Source organism: Salvelinus fontinalis, chromosome 2 (genome assembly GCF_029448725.1).
Source record: "Salvelinus fontinalis isolate EN_2023a chromosome 2, ASM2944872v1, whole genome shotgun sequence".
NCBI lineage: Eukaryota > Metazoa > Chordata > Actinopteri > Salmoniformes > Salmonidae > Salvelinus > Salvelinus fontinalis.
Genome location: NC_074666.1, coordinates 25,231,763 through 25,256,804, shown reverse-complemented (window position 1 = coordinate 25,256,804; position 25,042 = coordinate 25,231,763). Strand labels below are relative to the sequence as shown.

Sequence of the window (25,042 nt, the reverse complement as noted above, 5' to 3'; positions counted from 1 at the left end):
TCTTAAACAAAAACGATACTCCTGGATCTGTCTAAGGTAAATACAAAACAGGAAAACTGAAATCCTCTCGTCAGTAGAGAGGAACGACTGGAGACGCGACCACTGACTGCAGGTCTCTTCGGGAAGGCACAGGTCGTAGCTGACATAGACACCTGCTCACACGCAGCATCTGAAGAAGGCAAAAACACGACAGGGCGGAACAAGGACACAGAACAGCAAACATCAAACAAGGATCCGACAAGGACAGAAGCGGAAAACAGAGGGAGAAATAGGGACTCTAATCAGAGGGCAAAATAGGGGACAGGTGTGAAAGAGTAAATGAGGTAGTTAGGAGAATGAGGAACAGCTGGGAGCAGGAACGGAACGATAGAGAGAGAGAGCGAGAGAGGGAGAGAGGGAGGGGGAGAGAGAGGGATAGAAAGAGGGAAAGAACCTAATAAGACCAGCAGAGGGAAACGAATAGAAGGGAAGCACAGGGACAAGACATGATAATCAATGACAAAACATGACATTTCACCTATCTCACTTGTTGGATTCCAATATTTTTTATACAGTTTTTTTCCCAGCAATCATCAGTTTACTTAAGCTTTCTGCCATTTGTTAATTCCTTAATTAATCCAATCATTTATGCTTTATTTTATCCATGGTTCAAAGTGACAGCTAAACATATTTTAACTCTGAAGTTAAGGCTGTCATAGTTCCTGCATTTTTATTCAAAGTTTGACAAATATAGATGACTTATGTCATGTAACAATACACTGACATAGAATTTCATTCTGAGATAGGTTCAGTTAACAGTTGTCATTCTAGATAAATGTGGTATTGATTCAGAATGTGATGTTGATACAGTTTGATTGTGAATGCAGAATGCATAAGCTTGTTATTAATTGATTGTAGTTCCATGTTATGTAATGATAAATATTATCTAAGTACTGTAAAAGTAAAATGCAATGAGGTCTTCATGAATCCTTTTATATGTTGTTTAGCAAGTGTAGTTAAACTACTCCATAATATCAGATTATGTCCAGGTCTAACTTAATGGTGTATAGTGTAAGAAGTTGAGGGTTAATGTAAGAATATGCAATTATGTGTAACACCTCTTAAAGATTGGTCCCTTTTTTCTCAGTTTTCGCCTAATATGACATACCCAAATCTAACTGCCTGTAGCTCATGCCCTGAAGCAAGGATATGTATATTATTGGTACCATTTGAAAGGAAACACTTTGAAGTTTATGGAAATGTGAAAGGAATGTAGTAGAATATAGCGCAATAGATCGGGTAAAAGATAATAAAGAAAAAACAACAGTTCTTTTGTATTTCATTTGTACCATCATTTTTGAAATGCAATAGAAAGGCCATGATGTATTATTCCAGCCCAGGTGCAATTTATATTTTGGCCACTAGATGGCATCAGTGTATGTGAAAAGTTTTAGACTGATCCAATGAACCATTGCATTTCTGTTCAAACATTTGTATCAAGACTGACCAAATGTGCCTAATTTGTTTATTAATAACTTTTCATGTTCAAAATTGTGCACTCTCGTCAAACAATAGCATGGTATTATTTCACTGTAATAGTTACTATAAATTGTACAGTGCAGTTAGATTAGGAAGAATTTAAGCTTTCTGCCAATATCAGATATGTCTTTGTCCTGGGAAATGTTCTTGTTACTTAAAACCTCATGCTAATTGCATTAGCCTACGTTAGCTCAACCGTCCCGTGGAAGGGACACCGATCCCGAAGAAGAGTATGTCAGTACTGTAAAAGTATAGTGCATTTTGAGGATGTCATAAATCATTCTATATGTTGTTTAACATTACCTTCTAGTGGCTCAATGGCAACACAACGTCTTGAACAAGTGTAGTAAAGTTGAAAATGTACAATACTGCGAGATATCATATAATGTCCAGGTCTAACGCAATGGTGTATTGAGTAAGAATTTGATGATGAAAGGTAACACTATGCAGTTATGACATAAATAATATTGCTCCTAAAGAGAGATTCACACAATCATAGCATTTTGTGCAAGGTATGGTTACTGTCACAATACAGTAGTTAGTCTTGCATTATAGATGTTCATAGTGCCAAGGGTTTGGGAGCTTCCATTGAAGCTGTTGAGGAAGGCAAACTTTATGAAATGTCTTATTCCAAAACAGTTGTGATTTTTGTGTGAAATGTTATTTTATAAGGTAATCATGTGAAGTGCTTTTTAGATCATTGATTGATCTAAATTAACTTAGTTGGAAATCACATTTCTTTGTCACTTTTTTTAATCATAAACAACAACAACAACAAATAAAAAATGAAGAAAACATCAAAGAGGTGATTGGGTCAGAGGACACTGTGGTTGTTCTGATGTGTGACAATAGTATTTGTCACCACGATGTAAGTAAGCAAAGTGTGTTTCATAATTCAGTTCAGATGGACATTTTTACAAGTCCATACAATGTTCCTGTGGAATGCCACATACAGTAAATGTTGGTTGCATGTGCTATAAGCACATACACCATAAAAGTATACCATCTTGTCAACTTCCCTACAGTCAACTTCCCTACAAACTGGCCACCTGACGTGCTGTGCAGTCCTGTCTCCTGTGTCTGTGAGTCATGGTCCAAACTGAGCACTGATATCAAATCAAATCAAATTGTATTTGTCTATTGCACCAAATAGAACAGGTTTTGACCTTACAGTGAAATGCTTACTTACAAGCCCTAAACCAACAATGCACATTTAAGAAAAATAAGTGTTAAGAAAGTATTTACTAAAATAAACTGATGTAAAAAAAAATAAGAAAATAGAAAAATAACAAATAATTAAAGAGCAACAATAAAATAACTGTAGCGAGGCTATATACAGCGGGATCCGGTACAGAGTCAGTGTGCGGGAGCACAGGTTAGTTGAGGTAATTGAGGTAATATGTACATGTAGGTAGAGGTAAAGTGACTATGAATAGATAATAAACAAAGAGTAGAGAAAGTTTAAAAATGGAGGTGGGTTGGACAATGTAAATAATCTGGGTAGCCATTTGATTAGCTGTTCAGGAGACTTATGGCTTGGGTTAAGAAGCTGTTAAGAAGCCTTTTGGACCTAAACTTGGCGCTCCGGTACCGCTTGCTGTGCGGTAGCAGAGACAGCAATCTATGACTGGGTTTCTGGAGTCTTTGGCAATTTTTAGGGCCTTCCTCTGACACCTCCTAATATAGAGGTCCTGGGTGGCAGGAAGCTTGGCCCCAGTGATATCCTGGGCTGTACGCACTATCCTCTGTAGTGCCTTGTGGTCGGAGGCCAAGCAGTTGCGATACCAGGCGGTGATGCAACCAGTCAGGATGCTCTCGATGGTGCAGCAGTAGAACGTCTTGAGGATCTGAGGCTCCATGCCAAACCTTTTCAGTCTCCTGAGGGTGAATAAGCGTTGTCGTGCCCTCTTCACCTCTGTCTTGGTGTTTTTGGACCATGATAGTTTGTTGGTGATGTGGACACCAAGGAACTTGAAGCTCTCAACCTGCTCCACTACAGCCCCGTCGATGAGAATGGGGGCATACTCTGTCCTCCTATTCCTGGAGTCCACAATAATCTCCTTTGTCTTGATCACATTGAGGGAGAGGTTGTAATCCTGGCATCACACTGCCAGGTCTCTGACCTCCTCCCTGTAGGCTGTCTTATTGTTGTTAGTGATCAGGCCTACTACTGTTGTGTTGTCTGAAAACTTGATGTTTGAGTTGGAGGTGTACGTGGCCACGCAGTCGTGGGTGAACAGGGAGTAGAGGAGTAGGCTGAGCACATGCCCTTGTGTTGAGGATCAGCGAAGTGGAGATGTTGTTTCCTAACTTCACCACCTGGGGTCGGCCCGTCAGGAAGTTCAGGAACTAGTTGCACAGGGCAGGGTTCAGACCCAGGGCATCAAACTTAATGATGAGCTTGTAGGGTACTATGGTGTTGAATGCTGAGCTATAGTCAATGAACAGCATTCTTACATAGGTATACCTCTTGTCCAGATGGGATAGGGCAGTGTGCAGTGCGATGGCGATTGCATCGGTCTGTGGATCTATTGGGGCGGTAAGCAAATTTAAGTGGGTCTAAGATGACAGGTAAGGTAGAGGTGATATGATCCTTTACTAGTCTGTCAAAGCGCTTCATGATATCTGAAGTGAGTGCTACGGGGCGATAGTAATTTAGTTCAGTTACCTTTGCTCTCTTGGGTACAGGAACAATGACGGACATCTTGAAGCATGTGGGGACAGAAGAATGGGATAGGAAGAGATTGAATATGTCCGTAAACCCACCACCCAGATGGTCTGCGTATGCTCTGAGGACGCGGCTAGGGATGCTGTCTGGGAGAGGGTAAAAGATTATCTAACAATGGATATACATGTCCTCAAATATGGAAGGTAAGACCATTCTAGCCAATGAGAGGGAATATCAGTATGTGTATGAACAAAAGGGACAACTCCAAAATGGAATATTCAATGTGGTTTATTGTCATCAACTGCCTGAATTCTATGGAGAAGGTATAGAAATATGCATAGCCCGTCTTGAATTTCAACAGGGACAAATCCAATTTAAAGTATTTTTTCTCAAAGTGCATCACACTTACAGTACCAGTCAAAGTTTGGAGACATTCAAGGGTTTTTCTTTGTTTTTACTGTATTATTGTAGAATAATAATGAAGACATCAAAGCAATGAAATAACACATATGGAAACATGTAGTAACCAAAAAAGTGTTTACATTTTTTAAAATATATTTTAGATTTTTGATTTTTAACCTGTTTGGGGTGCAAGCCCGACCTCGGACCGAAAATGACAACAGCTGCAGAGCGCGAAATTCAAAATCTATTTTTTAAAAATATTTAACTTTTACACATTAACAAGTCCAATACAGCATTTGAAAGATAAACATCTTGTCAATCCAGCCAACATGTCCGATTTTTTAAATGTTTTACAGAGAAAACACCACATATATTTATGTTAGCTCACCACCAAATACAAAAGTGGACAGACACGTATGAATTATGATTATGAAGTATGAATTATGATTGAAGTAGCATGCACAACCAACCGAAATAAACTAAAACCAACCTAAAGAGCCCAGAAAAAACGACCTCAGATGACAGTCATATAACATGTTACACAATAAATCTATGTTTTGTTCATAAAAAGTGCATATTTTAGCTATAAATCTGTTTTACATTGATGCTACCCAAAAATGCTAACACATAGCTAGAGTCTGAATCCAGCCGGGAGTAGCCAGAGAAAATACATACACCAACGTCGGCTACTAATTACACCTCATAAAACATTTCAGAAAAACATATGGTGGATAACTAATGAAAGACAGATATCTTGTGAATACAGACAACATTTCCGATTTTTGAAGTGTTTTACAGCGAAAACACAATATATCGTTATATTAGCTAACATCATAAGCTAGCATAAGGCAGCATTGATTCTAGTCAAGCGCTAGCCTAGCATAGTTAGCAGCGTTAGCATTCAACAGTTCGACATATATATGAAAAAGCATCCCAAATTGGGTCTTATCTTTCTTGGTACTCCATCAGAATGTTGTAACGGGGTCCAATGTCCAGTAGAGTCTTTAGTTGGGTTCCAGAACGAAGGATTCCCCTCTTTGGTTAGCTAGCACGGTAGCATTGCTGCGCCAGAAAGCGTTTCTTCAAAAAATTCTTCCGTCGTTTCACATCTAAAGTCCAGAATAAATTGCAATAATATAATTAAAGTATATTGAAAAAACAACCTTTAGGATGATTTTGTGACATGTAGCAAATAATATCGTAGTCAGGCATCATATTCAAAGTTATCTACCTTGTTCCAGAAGCCGAGATCAAATTATCCTTCGCGCCCGGATTTTTATTTTAACTGCGCATGTCTCACAAGAAGTTCTGTTATTCAGTCCAGGGACGAGATATTCGACCCCTTTCAATTCTCACTTCCGCATTACAGTCTGAGGTACGCCTCTGACGTGTCCCTATGGTCCCAAGTCAAATGGCCTTTTATAGAGAAGGTCTTAAAGAGACACATCGCATTTTGGGAAACTCAATTCGGCTGGGAAAATGGCTGTAAAAATATTTCTGTTCAACTTAGAGAAACAATTCAAACCTTTTTAGAAACTACAGACTGTTATCTATCCAACAGTAGTAAATATATGCATATTGGAAAATAAAAAGTTTCTTAGGAGGCCGTTTGAAAATGTGCACACATTTTCCAGTTTTTTCAATATTCAGCGTGCAGCCAGAACAGGTTTTAAAAGTAGCCACAGATCAATGAATTCTGCACACAATGTGCTTATTTTAATTGTATTTATTTTACCCCCTTTTTCTCCCCAATTTCGATTTTGTCTCATCGCTGCAACTCCCCAACAGGCTCGGGAGGTGCATGTCAAGTCATGCATTCTCCTAACCCGCGCTTCTTAACCTGTCTAGGATCAGCGTGGCGCTAGCGGCACCCCCCCCCCCCCACTGAAAAACCAGTGCCGCGAAATTCAAAAAAAATATATTTTTAAAATATTTAACTTTCACACATTAAAGTCCAATACAGCTAATGAAAGACACAGATCTTGTGAATCCAGTCAACATTTCCGATTTTTAAAATGTTTTACAGGGAAGACACAATATGTAAAGATGTACATCTATTACCTAAAAACACATTAGCATAATCCACCATCTTTTATTTGTCCACCAACACCAGTAGCCATCACCAATTCGGCTAAACTAAGATATTTATAGCCCCTAACCAACAAAAAAACTCATTAGATGACAGTCTGATAACATATTTATGGTATGGGATAGGTTTTGTTAGAAAAAAGTGCATATTTCAGGTAGATGGCATAGTTTACAATTGCACCCACCATCACAAATGGACTAGAATAATTACAATGAGCAACGTGTTTACCTAACTACTAATCATCAAACATTTCGTAAAAATACACAGCATACACGAATCGAAAGACACAGATCCTGTGAATACAGACAATATTTCAGATTTTCTAAGTGTCTTACAGCGAAAACACAATAAATCGTTATATTAGCTTAGCACATAGCAATTAGCAGCCCAGCATTGATTCTAGCCAAAGTGAGCGATAAAAGTCAACATCGCCAAAAGATATTAATTTTTTCACTAACCTTCTCAGAATTCTTCCGATGACACTCCTGTAACATCACATTACAACATGCATATACAGTTTGATCGAAAATGTTTATATTTAGCCACCAAAATCATGGTTAGACAATGTGAAATGTAACTCAGCTGGTCAGAATTTGTCCTTGCGCCACTTAGACAGTGATCTACTCTTATACATAAATACTCATAAACGTGACTAAAAAATATAGGGTGGACAGGGATTGATAGACAATTTAATTCTTAATACAATTGCGTTATTACATTTTTTAATTTATCCTTACTTTTCAATACAGTTTGCGCCTAGCGAAGCTACGTCAAAAAACATGGCGTCCTAAGCCACTAAAATGTTTCGACAGAAACACGATTTATCATAATAAAAATGTCCTACCTTGAGCTGTTCTTCCATCAGTATCTTGGGCAAAGGATCCTTTCTTGGGAGAAATCGTCTTTTGGTGGAAAGCTGTCCTCTTGCCATGTGGAAATGTCAACTGCGTTCGGGATGAACTGAAAAGCGTGCCCAACTTTTCACATCGTTGCAAAAATAAATGTCCCAAAATCGCACTAAACGGATATAAATTGCTATAAAACGCTTTAAATTAACTACTTTATGATGTTTGTAACTCCTATAACGAGTGAAAAGATGACCGGAGAAATATAACAGGCTAAACTAACGCTTGGAACAGGAGAGGGTCGGTGTCTTCCACGCGCGTTACGCAGCAAGAAAAGACTTGCTAGCTAAAGGTTTTTTTCATTTGTAGGGCCTGTGAACGAGCAATCGACCCCGTTGGAATCGTCATCACGTAAAGGCATCCAGGGGAAGACGTAAGAAGTGTCCGTATAGTCATAGCAACGACAGTGCCCTTTTAACTGACTTCAGAAAAGTGGCCAACATTTCTCAAATCTGACTCCATGTCAGGGAAATTGCTGTAGAATGGGCTCTGTTCCACTTAGAGACAAAATTTCAACTCCTATAGAAACTATAGACTGTTTTCTATCCAATAATAATAATAATATGCATATTGTACGATCAAGGATTTTGTGGGAAGCCGTTTAAAAAATTAGCCACATTAGCATAAATAGTCTAAACAGCGCCCCCATCCCCAACAGGTTAACACCCGCCCGCTTCACTCAGAAGCCAGCCGGACCAATGTGTTGGAGGAAACACCGTTCCGGCGCCGACCGAGATGGCCGCCTCGCTTCGCGTTCCTTGGAAAATATGCAGTATTTTGTTTTTTTATGTGTTATTTCTTACATTGGTACCCCAGGTGATCTTAGGTTTCATTACATACAGTCGGGAGGAACTACTGAATATACGATTAACGTCAACTAACCATCGTTCCTACCAGGAATATGACTTTCCCGAAACGGATCCAGTGTTTTGCCTTCCACCCAATACAATGGATCTGATCCCAGCCGGCGACCCTACGCGACGCCGTAAAAGGGGCAAACGTAGCGGTCTCCTGGTCAGGCTTCGGAGACGGGCACATCGCGCTCCACTCCCTAGCATACTACTCGCCAATGTCCAGTCTCTTGACAATAAGGTTGATGAAATCCGAGCACGGGTAACATTCCAGAGAGACATCAGGGATTGCAACGTGCTCTGCTTCACGGAAACATGGCTAACTCAAGAGACGCTAACGGAGTCGGTGCAGCCAGCTGGTTTCTTCACGCATCGCGCCGACAGAAACAAACATCTTTCTGGTAAGAAGAGGGGCGGGGGGGTATGCCTCATGATTAACGAGACGTGGTGTGATCATCATAACAACACACAGGAACTCAAATCATTCTGTTCACCTGATCTAGAACTCCTCACAATCAAATGTCGACCGCATTATCTACCAAGGGAATTCTCTTCGATCATAATCACAGCCGTATATATTCCCCCCCAAGCAGACACATCGATGGCCCTGAACGAACTCTATCTGACTCTTTGTAAACTGGAAACCACACACCCTGAGGCTGCATTCATCGTAGCCGGGGATTTTAACAAGGCTAATCTAAAAACAAAACTCCCTAAATTCTATCAGCATATCGATTGTGCTACCAGGGCTGGTAAAACCCAGGATCATTGTTATACTAACTTCCGCGACGCATATAAGGCCCTCCCCTGCCCTCCTTTCGGAAAAGCTGACCACGACTCCATTTTGTTGATTCCAGCCTACAAACAGAAACTAAAACAACAAGCTCCCGCGCTCAGGTCTGTTCAATGCTGGTCCGACCAATCTGATTCCACGCTTCAAGACTGCTTCGATCACGCGGATTGGAATATGTTCTGCATTGCGTCCAACAACAACATTGAAGAATATGCTGATTCGGTGAGCGAGTTCATTAGGAAGTGCATTGACGATGTCGTACCCACAGCAACGATTAAAACATTCCCAAACCAGAAACCGTGGATTGACGGCAGCATTCGCGTGAAACTGAAAGCGCGAACCACTGCTTTTAACCAGGGCAAGGTGACCGGAAACATGACCGAATACACACAGTGTAGCTATTCTCTCCGCAAGGCTATCAAACAGGCTAAGTCCCAGTACAGAGACAAAATAGAGTCGCAATTCAACAGCTCAGACACAAGAGGTATGTGGCAGGGTCTACAGTCTATCACGGATTACAAAAAAAAAAACCAGCCCCGTCGCGGACCAGGATGTCTTGCTCCCAGACAGGCTAAATAACTTTTTTTGCCCGCTTTGAGGACAATACAGTGCCACTGACACGGCCCGCTACCAAAACCTGCGGGCTCTCCTTCACTGCAGCCGAGGTGAGTAAAACATTTAAACGTGTTAACCCTCGCAAGGCTGCAGGCCCAGACGGCATTCCCAGCCGCGTCCTCAGAGCATGCGCAGACCAGCTGGCTGGTGTGTTTACGGACATATTCAATCAATCCTTATCCCAGTCTGCTGTTCCCACATGCTTCAAGAGGGCCACCATTGTTCCTGTTCCCAAGAAAGCTAAGGTAACTGAGCTAAACGACTACCGCCCCGTAGCACTCACTTCCGTCATCATGAAGTGCTTTGAGAGACTAGTCAAGGACCATATCACCTCCACCCTACCGGACACCCTAGACCCACTCCAATTTGCTTACCGACCCAATAGGTCCACCGACGACGCAATCGCAACCACACTGCACACTGCCCTAACCCATCTGGACAAGAGGAATACCTATGTGAGAATGCTGTTCATCGACTACAGCTCAGCATTTAACACCATAGTACCCTCCAAACTCGTCATCAAGCTCGAGACCCTGGGTCTCGACCCCGCCCTGTGCAACTGGGTCCTGGACTTCCTGACGGGCCGCCCCCAGGTGGTGAGGGTAGGTAACAACATCTCCACCCCGCTGATCCTCAACACTGGGGCCCCACAAGGGTGCGTTCTGAGCCCTCTCCTGTACTCCCTGTTCACCCACGACTGCGTGGCCATGCACGCCTCCAACTCAATCATCAAGTTTGCGGATGACACTACAGTGGTAGGCTTGATTACCAACAACAACGAGACGGCCTACAGGGAGGAGGTGAGGGCCCTCGGAGTGTGGTGTCAGGAAAATAACCTCACACTCAACGTCAACAAAACAAAGGAGATGATTGTGGACTTCAGGAAACAGCAGAGGGAGCACCCCCCTATCCACATCGACGGGTCAGTAGTGGAGAAGGTGGAAAGTTTTAAGTTCCTCGGTGTACACATCACGGACAAACTGAATTGGTCCACCCACACAGACAGCGTTGTGAAGAAGGCGCAGCAGCGCCTCTTCAACCTCAGGAGGCTGAAGAAATTCGGCTTGTCACCAAAAGCACTCACAAACTTCTACAGATGCACAATCGAGAGCATCCTGTCGGGCTGTATCACCGCCTGGTACGGCAACTGCTCCGCCCACAACCGTAAGGCTCTCCAGAGGGTAGTGAGGTCTGCAGAACGCATCACCGGGGGCAAACTACCTGCCCTCCAGGACACCTACACCACCCGATGTCACAGGAAGGCCATAAAGATCATCAAGGACAACAACCACCCAAGCCACTGCCTGTTCACCCCGCTATCATCCAGAAGGCGAGGTCAGTACAGGTGCATCAAAGCAGGGACCGAGAGACTGAAAAACAGCTTCTATCTCAAGGCCATCAGACTGTTAAACAGCCACCACTAACATTTAGCGGCCGCTGCCAACATACTGACTCAACTCCAGCCACTTTAAAAATGGGAATTGATGGAAATTATGTAAAAATGTACCACTAGCCACTTTAAACAATGCCACTTAATATAATGTTTACATACCCTACATTACCCATCTCATATGTATATGTATATACTGTACTCTATATCATCTACTGCATCTTGCCATCTTTATGTAATACAGTGATCCCTCGCCACTTCGCGGTTCACTTATCGCGGATTCGCTATTTCGCGGATTTTCATAATGCATTTTTTTTTTTTTTTTGGTACATTGTGCTCTGCATTCTGATTCGCTAAAAACTCACTCCCGCTTCTTGTATCAAAACATGCTACGAATTGTGCTATCATTTTGTCGTCTCGTGCAGTTATGTGTACGTACATAAAACAGCTTGGCAAATTTACATTAAGTTGGCCAAATTATCTTGTAATTTCGAACATCTCCTAAACCCATAATGTCGACGAAACGCTCTGAAGAGCAGTGAAACGGCCTACACGTGAGTCACTGTATTTGTATACATGTAATAGTTGCTAATTGTAAAAAAAAAAAAAGTTTTCTATTTCGCGGATTTCACTTATCGCGGGTCATTTTCGGAACGTAACCCCCGCGATAAACGAGGGATTACTGTACATGTACCACTAGCCACTTTAAACTACGCCACTGTATGTTTACATACCCTACAGTACTCATCTCATATGTATATACCGTACTCTATACCATCTACTGCATCTTGCCTATGCCGTTCTGTACCATCACTCATTCATATATCTTTATGTACATATTCTTTATCCCTTTACACTTGCGTGTATAAGGTAGTAGTTGTGGAATTGTTAGGTTAGATTACTTGTTGTTATTACTGCATTGTCGGAACTAGAAGCACAAGCATTTCGCTACACTCGCATTAACATCTGCTAACCATGTGTATGTGACTAATAACATTTGATTTGTTTTGATTTGATTTGACCGACGTCAGCCTGCAGGCGCCCAGCCCACCACAAGGAGTCGCTAGAGCTCGATGAGCCAAATAAAGCCCCCCCCCTGGCCAAACCCTCCACTAACCCGGATGACATTGGGCCAATTGTGCACTGCCCTATGGGACTCCCGATCACGGCCGGTTGTGATACAGCTCGGGATCGAACCCAGGTCTGTAGTGATGCCTTTAGCACTGCGATGCAGTGCCTTATACTACTGTGCCACTCGTTAGGCCCCTTTCCATTGCATTTTTGACCAGGAACAATATTTGATTTGATGTGTATGACATTTTTGGTGAAATATTCATAACATGATTAATACGTGGCCAGAATTCTGCACCTTTTTATAGTTGACTTTACAATTTTTAGATACCTCTAGCTCAAACACAGATTTTGATGGGGATTTTTTATTACCCTAATTAGGTTTCCACTCGGATGCAGACATCGACTTCAGAGGTTGTCCTACTAGAAACCTGGTTGCATGGGTTAGTGGCAGGCCAGTTAGTCAAGAACTTCGTCATAACCGTAACATGTCATTTGCAGAGGGGCCCAAAGAGAGCCTTGGAAGGAGGTGGTAGGACATCCATGGGGAGGCCCGGTGTGCTGGGGCTGTATAGCATCCACCCCAGAGAGGGGCAACCCCCATGCCTACTGACATGGAGCAATGGAAGAATGAACTACACGCATACTTGATGACTGAGATGTAAGGTGAGATAAAAGCCTCTATAATGCATAGAATCTCAAGTAACACTGTTCAGTGTATCTTTCTTTCAGAAGTGGACCCAAAACGTTGGGTTACTTGCGCAGCCCCGGTTCTATGCGGATATGAGTGAGATGTTACACTTATCGGAGAGTCACAAGCTCTAAGTATCCAATCACACAGTGTCAGTTGGAGACCAACAGGTCGAGTGGCGAATGAGATGATCCCCAGACCTCCAAAAAGGGATCCATTCACCCGCCAACTGGTCATTCTCGAGCATGCATCTCTTCCTTGTGCTCTTGTGAGCAGGGAAAAGCGGTGACACATCTGTCGTGGAAATTCAGTACTGAGAGAGACTTGGTCATTTCTTCAAACAATCATCTTATTTAATTTTGATTAATAATTGCAGTAATGAAACCAGTCAGCCCAACAGTCTTGACTGTTGAGATGAGCAGCCTAGCCTTTACAGACAATGCACAGTTTTTATATAGCTTCCAGGCATCTGGGAAACTAAGTAAAACACCATCTTGTGTAGATAACCAAGGTGGCTTATGGGAAGGTTAGAAATGACTGACTAAGCAATCTTGGTATCAGCTATATAAAACTGTGCATTGTCTGTAAAGGCTGCTCATCTCAACAGTCAAGACTGTTGGGCTGACTGGTTTCATGACTGCAATAATTAATCCAAATTAAATAAGATGATTGTTTGAAGAAATGACCAAGTCTCTCTCGGTACTGAATCTTGAGGCAACAATGAGGCATTGTTCTAAACTCTTCCAGGTTCTCTCTATCTCGGGTCACATACACACCACATCTTGTCTATGGAATGCCAGCGTTTAGGTTTTTATCACCAGTCATTGTCAGCTCAAGCCATCTCTAGCATACTAACTGCAGGAAGCTGGAGTGGAAACCATCTCTTTACAGAAAAACTGAATTAAACAGAGCAGAAATGTCCAATTTGTTAAATATTAATTGCTAACTATTAATATTAAACCTGTCTAGCCCCGGGGTGCCGCTAGCGGCACTCCTCCCACATTCCACTGAAAAGGCAGAGCGCGAAATTCAAAAAAAAAATATTTTTTAAATATTTAACTTTCACACATTAACAAGTCCAATGCAGCTAATGAAAGACACAGATCGTGTGAATCCAGCCAACATGTCCGATTTTTAAAATGTTTTACAGGGAAGACACAATATGTAAATCTATTAGCTAAACACCTTAGCAAAAGACACCATCTTTTCTTTGTCCACCAACACCACTAGCTATCACCAATTCGGCTAAACTAAGATATTGATAGCCACTAACCAAGAAAAAACCTCATCAGATGACAGTCTGATAACATATTTATGGTATAGTATAGGTTTTGTTAGAAAAATGTGCATATTTCAGGTAGAAATCATAGTTTACAATTGCACCCACCGTCACAAATCGACTAGAATAAATACATAGAGCAACGTGTATTACCTAATTACTAATCATCAAACATTTCGTAAAAATACACAGCATACACTAATCGAAAGACACAGATCCTGTGAATACAGACAATATTTCAGATTTTCTAAGTGTCTTACAGCGAAAACACAATAAATCGTTATATTAGCATACCACATGTGCAAACATTACCAGAGCATTGATTCTAGCCAAAGAGAGCGATAACGTCAACATCGCCAAAATCTATTAATTTTTTCACTAACCTTCTCAGAATTCTTCAGATGACACTCCTGTAACATCATATTACAACATACATATACAGTTTGTTCGAAAATGTGCATATTTAGCCACCAAAATCATGGTTAGACAATGACAAAAGTTGCCCAGCAGGTCAGAAAATGTCGTGCGCCATATTAGACAGTGATCTAGTCGTATACATAAATACTCATAAACGTGACTAAAAAATATAGGGTGGACAGCGATTGATAGACAATTTAATTCTTAATACAATCGCTGATTTAGATTTTTTAAATTATCCTTACTTTTCAATACAGTTTGCGCCAAGCGAAGCTACGTCTAACAAAATGGCGTCATAAGCGATTAACATTTTTCGACAGAAACACGATTTATCATAATAAATTGTTCTTACTTTGAGCTGTTCTTCCATCAGAATCTTGGGCAAAGAATCCTTTCTTGGGTCTAATCGTCTTTTGGTCGAAAGCTGTCCTCTTGCCATGTGGAAATGCCCACTGCGTTCGGCATGAACTGGAAACGTGCCCGGCGCTTCAAAGTGTCTCAGAAATAAATGTCCCAAAATCGCACTAAACGGATATAAATTGCTATAAAACGGTTTAAATTAACTACCTTATGATGTCTTTAACACCTATTACAAGTAAAAACATGACCTGAGAAATATTACTGGCTACACTAATGCTTGGAAAAAGAGCAGGTCGGTGTCCACCGCGCGTCCGGCGCAGCTGGAAAAGAGTTACTACCTACACGTTGATCTGCTTTATAGAGGCTGTGATTGCGCAATCGAAACCATTCAAAGCGTCATCACGTAAAGACATCCAGGGGAAGACGTAAGCAGTGTCTGTATCCTCATAGCATTCACGGGGACCTTTAAACTGACTCTAGATCAGGGGCAAAGATGTGTGAAATCTGACTCCATGTCAGGGAAATTGCTGTAGAATGAGTTCTGTTCCACTCAGAGACAAAATTTCAACGGCTATAGAAACTAGAGACTGTTTTCTATCCAATAATAATAATAATATGCATATTGTACGAGCAAGAATTGAGTAGGAAGCCGTTTAAAAATTACACGATTTCCAGAAAAAGTGACAACAGCACCCCCTATCCTCATGAGGTTTTAAACAAACCAGGTAAATATGTCTTTTTTTAAATCAAACATCTCACTCATATTCTCATAGAACCGGGGTTACGCAAGTAACTCAAAGTTGTATTTCTAATATTTGCTTTGATGTGTCACTTATGGGACACCGTAATGTAGACATGTTCTCTGAAGCCAGGGTAGTTACAACAGTATCACCCCTCAGAGGGAAGAAAACGAAGGTACATTGACATTCAGTCAGTGAAAGACCAGGTAAACATATGAGGGGTGGTCCAATGTGCCATAACGCAAATCTCCCATAACGATATGCTTAGAACAGTGCCCAAGAGGTAGCCATACATCTGGTGTAACCAGCCCTTCCCGGCTGTAATTCTTGCTATTATATTTTCCAATAGAATAGGTAATGATGTAAGGGGCCTCCACTTGCAGGGAGGTGTCCAAAAACACAGAGTTAGTTTCCGCTCTTGTGCAATACTCTCGCTTTCATCAAAGCAAATGGACACATGCTAACACATGCTGGACATAAACAGTAGACACTCTACTTCCGTCAACGGGACAAGCGGTGGGTGTAAGCACAAGCTCCAAGGCATGACAATATAGAGTACCAGGCAAAAGTTTGGACACACCTACTCATTCCATGGTTTTTCTTTATTTGTACTATTTTCTACATTGTAGTGAAAACATCAAAACTATGAAATAACACATATGGAATCATGTAGTAACCAAAAAAGTGTTAAATCAAAATATATTTAACATTTGAGATTCTTCAAAGTAGTCACCCTTTGCCTTGATCACAGCTTTGCACACTCTTGGCATTCTCTCAACCAGCTTCACCTGGAATGCTCTTCCAACAGTCTTGAAGGAGTTCCCACATATATTGAGCACTTGGTGGCTGCTTTTCCTTCACTCTGAGGTCCAACTTATCCCAATCCATCTCAATTGGGTTGAGGTCGGGTGATTGTGGCCAGGTCATCTGATGCAGCACTCCATCACTCTCCTTCTTGGTAAAAGCCCTTACACAGCCTGGAGGTGTGTTGTGTCATTGTCCTGTTGAAGAACAAATGATAGTCCCAAGCGCAAACCAGATGGGATGGCGTATTGCTGCAGAATGTTGTGCCTTGAACACCATCACACTTCCTCCTCCATGCTTCCCGGTGGGAACCACATATGTGGGGATCATTCGTTTTCCTACTATGCGTCTCACAAAGACATGGTGGTTGGAACCAAAAATCTCAAATTTGGACTCATCAGACCACAGGACAGATTTCCACTGGTCTAATGTCCATTGCTCGTGTTTCTTTGCCCAAGCAAGTCTCTTCTTATTATTGTTGTCCTTTAGCAGTACTTTCTTTGCAGCAATTCAACCATGAAGGCCTGATTCATGCAGTCTCTTCTGAAAGTTGATGTTGAGATGTGTCTGTTACTAACTTTCTGAAACATTTACTTGAGCTGCAATTTCTGAGGCTGGTAACTTTCATTAATGAACTTAATCTCTGCAGCAGAGGTAACTCTGGGTCTTCCTTTCCTGTGGCGGTCCTCATGAGAGCCAGTTCCATCATAGCGCTTGATGGTTTTTTGCGACTGCACTTGTAGAAACTTTAAAAGTTCTTGACATGTTCTGGATTGACTGACCATGTCTTAAATTAATGATGGACTGTCATTTCTCTTTGCTTATTTGAGCTGTTTTTGCCATAATTTGTGCATACAGTATATTCTGAAAGTATTCAAATCACATAGACAACCGTACCAGGCTGGGATGCAGTATGCTGTCGTTGGTGCTCCTGTAGAAAACTGAGGGCCCTCGGGGACAGGCCAGATTTCTTCAGAATGCTGAGGTTGAAGAATTGCTATTGTGTCTTCTTCAGCAAGTGCACTCAGGCGATACAGACGATCGTACGCTCAGCCAAATGCACAATTGGGTGCACACTGCCTTCCATCCAAGACACCTACAACACCATGTGTCGCATGAAGCCCAAGAAGATCACCAGGGACTCCGTACCAGGGACTCCGTGCCAGGGACTCCGTACCAGAGCCATGGCCTTTTCTCCCTGTTTCCATCAATCAGACACTGGCAGTATAGAAGTACCATGCAAAAACTGTAAGACTGGCAAAAAATCTTCTAAACACAGACCATAAGGCTGCTGAATAGTCGCTACTAGTCAGCTACCTTCTCCCCCTGTCTCTCCCCTCTGCTCCCCAGTCTTCCTCCACCCCCTCTGCTGTTCCCCCCGCCATCAACAGACATTTTACCATGCCCCCATCCCAGTGGACATGTATCATCGCTACAGTTGTTAATAAGTACTGTTCATACATATCAACTTTTATTTTTTATTATTATATTTTATTATTTACATTGTTTTACTTAACTTGTTCCTGCATTTTTGGAGCTCGGAGCTCAATAATTTCACTGTACATGTGACTATTAAACTCTTTAATCTAAACTAATCAGTAAGGCTGAAGGACAGGCTGTGTGGACACAGCAACATCCAATCCTGTCATGCATCACATCATGGATTCACAAATGATTTGCTAATCAGAACGTTCAAGCATTGGTGTGCTCACGTGTTTCTGTTTTCGTGGTGTGTGTGCAGAGAGACTCTGAGGAGGGGAGTGTCTGTCAGTCACTCTGGGATAAATAGAGAGGCAGAGCTCAGAGTTTGTCAGAAGGCTGACCTGACAGTGTCACACACAGGACCAAGCAGGAACAGGAACATTTTTACCCTTCGTTACAGATGAAGGAACACGAAGATTCTCAATACTGTTTTCCAGACCAAAACTCTTCTTGCAGAAAGGCTTTGCTATCGACATCTATTTACATAACACTGTACATCTTCATCTCATTGATTTCAGCGGTTACAGTATTTTTGAACGTACTGGTGATCATCTCCGTCTCTCACTTCAAGAAGCTCCACACTCCAACCAACCTGCTCATCCTCTCTTTGGCTGTGGCAGATCTCCTGGTGGGACTGATTGTGATACCAGTAGTGGCTGTAACAGTAATGGAATCATGCTGGTTTTATGGGAAATATTTCTGTGTGATTTCTCTCTATATCAATTATTTATGTCTCTCTTTATCTCTGGGCAATTTGATATTGATATCTATTGACCGCTATGTTGCTGTGTGTGATCCCTTGATGTACCACTCAAAAATAACAATAACAAGAATAATTGGTTGTATATCAATTACCTGGTGTTGTTGTATCACATACAATGCTGTTATTTTAAATAACTATGTTAATATAAATGTACCCAGACAGTGTTTGGAAGAATGTTTTGTTGTTGAAGGATTTATCTGGAGGAGCATCATTGACCTTCTATTTTCAAGTGTTATCCCGTGCTCAGTTATTATAACACTTTATTTGAAAATATTTTTGGTTGCCAGATCACAGGCCAGAAAGGTATTTTCAAAAGAGGCTGCCACCAAGTCTGGTGTTAAAACTGTACAGGTGAATAAGACTGAGAGAAAAGCAGCAAAAACTCTATCTATTGTAGTTTTCACCTATCTCACTTGTTGGATTCCAATATTTTTTATACAGTTTTTTTCCCAGCAATCATCAGTTTACTTAAGCTTTCTGCCATTTGTTAATTCCTTAATTAATCCAATCATTTATGCTTTATTTTATCCATGGTTCAAAGTGACAGCTAAACATATTTTAACTCTGAAGTTAAGGCTGTCATAGTTCCTGCATTTTTATTCAAAGTTTGACAAATATAGATGACTTATGTCATGTAACAATACACTGACATAGAATTTCATTCTGAGATAGGTTCAGTTAACAGTTGTCATTCTAGATAAATGTGGTATTGATTCAGAATGTGATGTTGATACAGTTTGATTGTGAATGCAGAATGCATAAGCTTGTTATTAATTGATTGTAGTTCCATGTTATGTAATGATAAATATTATCTAAGTACTGTAAAAGTAAAATGCAATGAGGTCTTCATGAATCCTTTTATATGTTGTTTAGCAAGTGTAGTTAAACTACTCCATAATATCAGATTATGTCCAGGTCTAACTTAATGGTGTATAGTGTAAGAAGTTGAGGGTTAATGTAAGAATATGCAATTATGTGTAACACCTCTTAAAGATTGGTCCCTTTTTTCTCAGTTTTCGCCTAATATGACATACCCAAATCTAACTGCCTGTAGCTCATGCCCTGAAGCAAGGATATGTATATTATTGGTACCATTTGAAAGGAAACACTTTGAAGTTTATGGAAATGTGAAAGGAATGTAGTAGAATATAGCGCAATAGATCGGGTAAAAGATAATAAAGAAAAAACAACAGTTCTTTTGTATTTCATTTGTACCATCATTTTTGAAATGCAATAGAAAGGCCATGATGTATTATTCCAGCCCAGGTGCAATTTATATTTTGGCCACTAGATGGCATCAGTGTATGTGAAAAGTTTTAGACTGATCCAATGAACCATTGCATTTCTGTTCAAACATTTGTATCAAGACTGACCAAATGTGCCTAATTTGTTTATTAATAACTTTTCATGTTCAAAAAATGTGCACTCTCGTCAAACAATAGCATGGTATTATTTCACTGTAATAGTTACTGTAAATTGGACAGTGCAGTTAGATTAGGAAGAATTTAAGCTTTCTGCCAATATCAGATATGTCTTTGTCCTGGGAAATGTTCTTGTTACTTAAAACCTCATGCTAATTGCATTAGCCTACGTTAGCTCAACCGTCCCGTGGAAGGGACACCGATCCCGAAGAAGAGTATGTCAGTACTGTAAAAGTATAGTGCATTTTGAGGACGTCATAAATCATTCTATATGTTGTTTAACATTACCTTCTAGTGGCTCAATGGCAACACAACGTCTTGAACAAGTGTAGTAAAGTTGAATGTACAATACTGCGAGATATCATATAATGTCCAGGTCTAATGCAATGGTGTATTGAGTAAGAATTTGATGATGAAAGGTAACACTATGCAGTTATGACATAAATAATATTGCCCCTAAAGAGAGATTCACACAATCATAGCATTTTGTGCAAGGTATGGTTACTGTCACAATACAGTAGTTAGTCTTGCATTATAGATGTTCATAGTGCCAAGGGTTTGGGAGCTTCCATTGAAGCTGTTGAGGAAGGCAAACTTTATGAAATGTCTTATTCCAAAACAGTTGTTCTGTAACGGCAGTCGTAATCCTCCTCCTCGGACGAGGAGAGGCGAGACGGATCGGACCAATACGCAGAGTGGCTAGTTTCCATAGTGATTTAATAATTAACAACAACAATATGCGATACAAAATAACTACCGTGACAGTCCTGTGTGGCGGACCACTGACACAAGAACAAACACCCACAAAACACACGTGAAACTCCGGCTGCCTTAGTATGATTCTCAATCAGGGACAACGATTGACAGCTGCCTCTGATTGAGAATCATACCAGGCCGAACACAAAACCCCAACATAGAAAATCACACATAGACAGCCCACCCCAACTCACGCCCTGACCAACTAAATAAATACAAGAAAAAGGAAAAACAGGTCAGGAACGTGACATGTGATTTTTGTGTGAAATGTTATTTTATAAGGTAATCATGTGAAGTGCTTTTTAGATCATTGATTGATATAAATTAACTTAGTTGGAAATCACATTTCTTTGTCACTTTTTTAAATCATAGACAACAACAACAACAAATAAAAAATGAAGAAAACATCAAAGAGGTGATTGGGTCAGAGGACACTGTGGTTGTTCTGATGTGTGACAATAGTATTTGTCACCACGATGTAAGTAAGCAAAGTGTGTTTCATAATTCAGTTCAGATAGACATTTTTACAAGTCCATACAATGTTCCTGTGGAATGCCACATACAGTAAATGTTGATTGCATGTGCTATAAGCACATATACCATAAAAGTATGCCATCTTGTCAACTTCCCTACAGTCAACTTCCCTACAAACTGGCCACCTGACGTGCTGTGCAGTCCTGTCTCCTGTGTCTGTGAGGCATGGTCCAAACTGAGCACTGATATCAAATCAAATCAAATTGTATTTGTCTAATGCACCGAATACAACAGGTTTTGACCTTACAGTGAAATGCTTACTTACAAGCCCTAAACCAACAATGCACATTTAAGAAAAATAAGTGTTAAGAAAGTATTTACTAAAATAAACTGATGTAAAAAAAAATAAGAAAATAGAAAAATAACAAATAATTAAAGAGCAACAATAAAATAACTGTAGCGAGGATATATACAGCGGGTACCGGTACAGAGTCAGTGTACGGGAGCACAGGTTAGTTGAGGTAATTGAGGTAATATGTACATGTAGGTAGAGGTAAAGTGACTATGAATAGATAATAAACAAAGAGTAGATAAATTGTAAAAATGGAGGTGGGGGGACAATGTAAATAGTCTGGTTAGCCATTTGATTAGCTGTTCAGGAGACTTATGGCTTGGGTTAAGAAGCTGTTAAGAAGCCTTTTGGACCTAAACTTGGCGCTCCGGTACCGCCCGCTGTGCGGTAGCAGAGACAGCAATCTATGACTGAGTTTCTGGAGTCTTTGGCAATTTTTAGGGCCTTCCTCTGACACCTCCTAATATAGAGGTCCTGGGTGGCAGGAAGCTTGGCCCCAGGGATATCCTGGGCTGTACGCACTATCCTCTGTAGTGCCTTGTGGTCGGAGGCAAAGCAGTTGCGATACCAGGCGGTGATGCAACCAGTCAGGATGCTCTCGATGGTGCAGCAGTAGAACTTCTTGAGGATCTGAGGCCCCATGCCAAACCTTTTCAGTCTCCTGAGGGTGAATAAGCGTTGTTGTGCACTCTTCACCTCTGTCTTGGTGTTTTTGGACCATGATAGTTTGTTGGTGATGTGGACACCAAGGAACTTGAAGCTCTCAACCTGCTCCACTACAGCCCCGTTGATGAGAATGGGGGCATGCTCTGTCCTCCTATTTCTGGAGTCCACAATAATCTCCTTTGTCTTGATCACATTGAGGGAGAGGTTGTTATCCTGGCACCACACTGCCAGGTCTCTGACCTCCTCCCTGTAGGCTGTCTCATTGTTGTTAGTGATCAGGCCTACTACTGTTGTGTTGTCTGAAAACTTGATGTTTGAGTTGGAGGTGTACGTGGCCACGCAGTCGTGGGTGAACAGGGAGTACAGGAGTAGGCTGAGCACACGCCCTTGTGTTGAGGATCAGCGAAGTGGAGATGTTGTTTCCTAACTTCACCACCTGGGGTCGGCCCGTCAGGAAGTTCAAGAACTAGTTGCACAGGGCAGGGTTCAGACCCAGGGCATCAAACTTAATGATGAGCTTGTAGGGTACTATGGTGTTGAATGCTGAGCTATAGTCAATGAACATCATTCTTACATAGGTATACCTCTTGTCCAAATCAAATCAAATTTTTTATTAGTCACATACACATGGTTAGCAGATGTTAATGCGAGTGTAGCGAAATGCTTGTGCTTCTAGTTCCGTCAATGCAGTAATAACAACAAGAAATCTAACCTAACAATTCCACAACTACTACCTTATACACGCAAGTGTAAAGGGATAAAGAATATGTGCATAAAGATATATGAATGAGTGATGGTACAGAACGGCATAGGCAAGATGCAGTAGATGGTATAGAGTACGGTATATACATATGAGATGAGTACTGTAGGGTATGTAAACATAAAGTGGCATAGTTTAAAGTGGCTAGTGGTACATGTATTACATAAAGATGGCAAGATGCAGTAGATGATATAGAGTACAGTATATACATATACATATGAGATGGGTAATGTAGGGTATGTAAACATTATATTAGGTGGCATTGTTTAAAGTGGCTAGTGGTACATTTTTACATAATTTCCATCAATTCCCATTTTTAAAGTGGCTGGAGTTGAGTCAGTATGTTGGCAGCGGCCGCTAAATGTTAGTGGTGGCTGTTTAACAGTCTGATGGCCTTGAGATAGAAGCTGTTTTTCAGTCTCTCGGTCCCTGCTTTGATGCACCTGTACTGACCTCGCCTTCTGGATGATAGCGGGGTGAACAGGCAGTGGCTCGGGTGGTTGTTGTCCTTGATGATCTTTATGGCCTTCCTGTGACATCGGGTGGTGTAGGTGTCCTGGAGGGCAGGTAGTTTGCCCCCGGTGATGCGTTCTGCAGACCTCACTACCCTCTGGAGAGCCTTACGGTTGTGGGCGGAGCAGTTGCCGTACCAGGCGGTGATACAGCTCGACAGGATGCTCTCGATTGTGCATCTGTAGAAGTTTGTGAGTGCTTTTGGTGACAAGCCGAATTTCTTCAGCCTCCTGAGGTTGAAGAGGCGCTGCTGTCCAGATGGGATAGGGCAGTGTGCAGTGCGATGGCGATTGCATCGGTCTGTGGATCTATTGGGGCGGTAAGCAAATTTAAGTGGGTCTAAGATGACAGGTAAGGTAGAGGTGATATGATCCTTTACTAGTCTGTCAAAGCGCTTCATGATATCTGAAGTGAGTGCTACGGGGCGATAGTAATTTAGTTCAGTTACCTTTGCTCTCTTGGGTACAGGAACAATGACGGACATCTTGAAGCATGTGGGGACAGAAGAATGGGATAGGAAGAGATTCAATATGTCCGTAAACACACCACCCAGATGATCTGCGTATGCTCTGAGGACGCGGCTAGGGATGCTGTCTGGGCCGGCAGCCTTGCGAGGGTTAACCCGCTTAAATCGTCCACAGAGAAGGAGAGCCCACAGTCCTTGGTAGCCTGCCGCGTCGGTGGCGCTGTGTTATCCTCAAAGCGGGCGAAGAAGGTGTTGAGCTTGTCCGTAAGCAAGACGTTCGTGTCAGCGACTTGGCTGGTTTTCCTTTTGTAGTCCGTGATTGTCTGTAGTGCCTACCACATTTGTCTCGTGTCTGAGCCGTTGAATTGCGACTCCACTTCGGCTATATACTGACATTTTGCCTGTTTGATTGCCTTGTTGAAGGAATAACTATACTGTTGTATTCTGACATATTCCCAGTCAACATGCCATGATTAAATGCAGTGGTTCGCACTTTCCGTTTTGCTCGAATGCTGCCATCTATCCACGGTTTCTGGTTATGGTAGGTTTTTATCAATGGCTCTGTAAATAGCTCTGTTAATAAATGGCTCTGTAAATAATCAAAAAGGTACCGCGTAGTTGTTATGAAGAATGTTTTATAGGATTATGGGTCAATGGTGACCTTGCAATTACAATTGTTCTCCCGTGCTCTATTATTATAACACCTTATTTGAAAATATTTGTGATGGCCATATCACAGGCCAGAAAAGTATTTTCAAAAGACACTGTCACCAATATTTTTAAAACTGTACAGGCA

General features: G+C 41.4%; 1 protein-coding gene across 1 annotated transcript; it reads left to right on the top strand.

Annotated features, from left to right (window-relative positions):
• Window positions 1–18,475: 18,475 nt before the first annotated feature.
• Window positions 18,476–19,985, top strand: LOC129868718 (trace amine-associated receptor 13c-like). Its single transcript, XM_055942911.1, has one exon. The coding sequence runs from the start codon at window positions 18,476–18,478 to the stop codon at window positions 19,421–19,423; it is 948 nt and encodes a 315-aa protein (XP_055798886.1). The 3' UTR covers window positions 19,424–19,985.
• The last annotated feature ends 5,057 nt before the right edge of the window (window positions 19,986–25,042 follow it).